The sequence below is a fragment of the Carassius auratus genome, chromosome 13, assembly GCF_003368295.1.
Source record: "Carassius auratus strain Wakin chromosome 13, ASM336829v1, whole genome shotgun sequence".
NCBI lineage: Eukaryota > Metazoa > Chordata > Actinopteri > Cypriniformes > Cyprinidae > Carassius > Carassius auratus.
The window spans coordinates 10,081,555-10,086,023 of record NC_039255.1 but is presented as its reverse complement, the minus strand read 5'-3'; the positions used below and the strand labels follow the sequence as shown (position 1 = coordinate 10,086,023).

Genomic DNA, 4,469 nt, shown 5'->3' with positions numbered 1-4,469 from the left:
CTAAAAGAAACAAATCTCTTACAATTACAAACCTACAGAGAGAAAATGTAGATCTTCTCAAATGCACTGGAGACCACTGATGAGTTTTCAGTTAAAAATTTAATTAGTTATGATAATGCAGCAAGAGAACCTCCATTATTACATTTTGTTTGTTTGTTTTCAATGCAAAAGCAACTCGATTAAATAAACTGCTATAGTTTTATGGGTGCTACACTTTTAAAAATTAAATATCTGAAAAGTGGTTTTTCGTAGTGACAGAAGAACCATTTTGGCATTCCTGAAGAACCTTTCAGTGATCACCCAGTTTTAAGAACATTTAAATAAATATAAGGAAACGTTTTCACACCTTTTTATGCAAAGGAAATGTTCCATGGAAATTAAAAAGTCTTATGAAACCATACATGATATATTTCTTTAAAGAGAATAAATCAAAATCAGAATCAAAATGAGCTTTATTGCCATGTATGTTTACACATACGAGGAATTTGTTTTCACCAACAATTTGTTTTCACCAACGATATTAAATCTTAGTTTGACACTGGATAAGTATAATGCCATGTAAGCAACTGAGCTATAAAATAAACAAGTGTTGCATAAATACAGTAAAATATGATACCAAAAGAAAAAATACAATGCAATCATGTATATTATAAACGTATAAACATGCACGTGTAAATATGAAAGTTTAAAAACCCTCATCACTGCATAGTCCACAGAGAGATTCATAAAGGTTCTATTTTTCAAAGTTGCCAAATCCCGCCTGAAAAACTAGCGATCTGGTTTGGATTAATGGATATTTTCGATAAATGTATAGATTGTGTATGTATATGTATGTATTCACTTATAAATACTGTGAATAATCCCCCAAAACAACACATAGCAATGTGCAAATCCAATCTATGTGTCTCTTCTGATAGCAAGACATGGCAACACAGAATTTACAGAAGAGCTCGGGCAAAGACAACCCTCCAATCCTGACATCATACGAGAAAGAGAGAGAGAGCGCGAGATAGAGCTCAAAATAAACCCAAACCTGACCATTCCGTGTGACCACAAGCAGAAGAGAGATCTAAATACAGAGCCAATTTGTGTCAATATTTGTTTTGTGTGGTTTTTGAGTGATTTTAAAATGATTTGTTTTGGAGTTTTCGATATGGGATTGGAGAGGATTTGAGAAAAAGAGGATGGCTTATCTATGAAATAATCGCTATTTATTTATGTGACCGTTTAATGACAGTGGAGCAGGTTTTGTTTCCACGGAAACAACGTACCATATTTGGGAAGACCACGGACAACTGTTGTAGCTGATAATATTTTTTCTACACATATTTTGGAAAACTTTCTTTTTTGTTCTGATGCCCGCTGCTACGGAATTCAAGCTGTCCCATCATGGCCGGATCATGAAATGTGTTACTTTTTTACTTTTGCTCCCCGAAACGTTAAAGAAGTTGAAGCGGGCAAGCAAGCACCCCGGCAGGCTCTCTCTGTGCTATAACATCTTAACTCTTTCCCTGAAGAAAAGGATGGCAGCGGAACTATACCCCGTCAACGACCAGGCGCCCGTCCAGAAGAACGAGACGGTGATCCGGAGTCTGTCCGAGAAGAAGAGGAGCGTGGAGCCGGCTGCGCAGACCACCGCATCCATCGCCAACACACCGACCCCAGAGCAAAACATCAACAACAACAACGTGGAGATTCCCAGCTGCCACTCCGCGCACCCGACCTTACGCGAAAGGCAAGGCATAATGAAAATTAACAGAATCTAATATCTAAACATTTTATATTACATTTCTTTAAAATGAAATATTTACATTTATTGTATTTATCAATTTTGATATCAAGACTGAATATGTTTATTTATTTTTATTTAATGCAGAAATGCACTAATGTTTAATAATGAACACATGGCAGACGTTCACTTCATTGTTGGTCCGCCCGGGGAATCAGAAAGGGTCCCAGCACACAAGGTGAGCCCACACACTGCATATTTTGTTGTCTTCCAAACTGAACACACCTGATTCAAACCATCAGCTTATCAGTAGAACTAATATATGTGTCAGAAAAGGAAAACTTTCCAGGCAATGCTTTGAAACTAGATGAAACACTGATGGATTGTCTCTTCTGCTTCTCTCAGTATGTGCTGGCAGTGGGGAGCTCGGTTTTCTGTGCCATGTTTTATGGGGATCTCGCAGAAGGGGACTCTGATATCCATATTCCAGATGTGGAACCCGCTGCTTTTCTCATCCTGCTCAAGTAAGACTTGCTCACTAATCACATCCGGGCATTAATAACAGGGCGACTCTGCTTTCATGCCCAGCAGCACAGATGGGATCACAGTGATGTCTTGGTTTAGGAGTTACCCTCTTATTTCAGAAATATTAGAGACCATTCACTGGATTGTGAATGCGAATGGTGTACTTTTCCCTGGGAAAGTCACTATTTAAAGCGGGAGTGATGCAATAAAAAAAGTCATGTTAAACAGATCAGCTTTTGTGAAGTATAAAATTCTCTTCCTATGGGGCACTTAAAACTTACCCTAACACTTCTATCTCCCTCTTCTTTATCAGATACATGTACAGTGATGAGATAGAACTGGCGGCTGACACAGTACTGGCTACGCTTTACGCTGCCAAGAAATATCTGGTGTCTGCTCTGGCTCGCGCATGTGTGGGTTTCCTCGAGACAAGCCTGGAGGCGCGAAATGCGTGTGTGCTGCTATCTCAAAGTCTGCTGTTCGAGGAGCCGGAGCTCACTCAGAGGTGTTGGGAAGTGATCGATGCCCAGGCAGAGCTTGCACTGCGCTCTGAAGGTTTCACTGAGATTGACCTGCCCACATTGGAACACATCTTGCAGAGGGAAACCCTGAATGTAAATGAGACGGTGGTGTTCCAGGCCATTCTAGGATGGGCCGATGCAGAGTGTCGGAGACAGGGCCTGACCCCCTTGTCACAGAACCAGCGCTCCGTTCTGGGGAAGGCTTTGCACCTTGTGCGTCTGCCTTCAATGACACTGCAGGAATTTGCAGATGGAGCCGCGCAGTCAAACATTTTAACCCTTGAGGAAACACACGACATCTTTCTCTGGTACACGGCTGCTACGAAACCTGCGCTGGGATTCCCTGTTGAACCCAGAAAGGGACTGATGGCGCAACGCTGTCATCGATTTCAATCTTCTGCATACCGAAGCAACCAGTGGCGCTACCGCGGACGCTGTGACAGTATCCAGTTCGCTGTGGACAAGCGTGTGTTTATCACCGGACTTGGTCTATATGGCTCCAGTGGAGGGAAGGCGGAATATGGCGTCAGAATTGAACTAAAGAGACAGGGAGTGCTTCTGGCACAAAACTTGACCAAATTTGTGTCAGACGGTTCTAGCTCAACATTCCCTGTGTGGTTTGAGCACCCAGTACAAGTGGAGCAGGACGCGTTCTACACGGTAAGCGCTGTCCTAGACGGGAACGAGCTAAGTTATTTTGGACAGGAAGGAATGACAGAAGTCCAGTGTGGGAAAGTCACCTTTCAGTTTCAGTGTTCCTCTGACAGTACCAACGGGACAGGGGTGCAGGGGGGACAGATTCCAGAGCTGATATTTTATGCATGATTACGTGGATTTATCTGTTAATGAAGAGACAGCAGGGGAATTTTTTCCTCTAAAAAAAAAAGCCTTTACTCACAATATAGCTGCAAGACACTACTTAAAGAGGAGACTATCCCCTCTGATTTTATTTATTTTTTACTTCTTGCATACAATGGAATGCTGCCCAAACTTATTTATTTCTTTAAACATATTGTTTTAAAACATGTACTTTAATTTAAGCACATTTGATTTCTAATTATTCACAATCTGCCTGTGTACAATGAAACATGGGTAGTTTGCACTTGAAACTAGGCAGCTTTTCCTCTGCCTTGTTATTAAATGTTTATTTGTTGACAGCTTGATGCTGAGTGACCCGAAAAAGGGTTTCATGAGCCTGCAGAATCATAAAATATTTGTTTCTATTCATCAAACAGTATTTTGTTTTCTTTTGTCTATTGCACAGTTTTATGACCTATACTGTTTCACTCTTGGGTAAAATATGATCTTTCAAACCCTTAAAAATGAAAAGTCTGTCATCATTTACTCATTCTTATGTCATTCCAAACTTCAGTGTCTAAACTGATTTCTTAAAACACAAAAGACAATATATTGAAGAATGTTTGAACTGTTTTTGCCCATAATATAGGGTCCAACAAATAAAATAAAAGGTCCAAAACAACAATGGAACCCACTGACTTTCACTGTATGTACAAAAAACTAAAACACCAAGACATATGTTTTTTGTTCCAGAGGCAAAAGAAAGTCATACAAGTTTGAAATTACATGTTTGCAAACACATTGTCAAAATTTTGATTTGTATTGTTGATTGAGCAAAGCAACTGACCAACACCATCAAAGTGTTGAGTTCAGGTAAAAATTTCATTTAGAGTTGC

At 40.1% G+C, this 4,469-nt stretch overlaps 1 protein-coding gene across 1 annotated transcript; it reads left to right on the top strand.

The window, feature by feature from the left end:
* Positions 1-1,023: 1,023 nt before the first annotated feature.
* Positions 1,024-4,242, top strand: LOC113112604 (BTB/POZ domain-containing protein 6-A). The gene is made up of 4 exons (XM_026278315.1): positions 1,024-1,735; positions 1,877-1,967; positions 2,135-2,253; positions 2,568-4,242. Exons 1-4 carry the CDS (start codon positions 1,356-1,358, stop codon positions 3,598-3,600), a joined length of 1,623 nt encoding a protein of 540 aa, XP_026134100.1. The 5' UTR covers positions 1,024-1,355; the 3' UTR covers positions 3,601-4,242.
* The last annotated feature ends 227 nt before the right edge of the window (positions 4,243-4,469 follow it).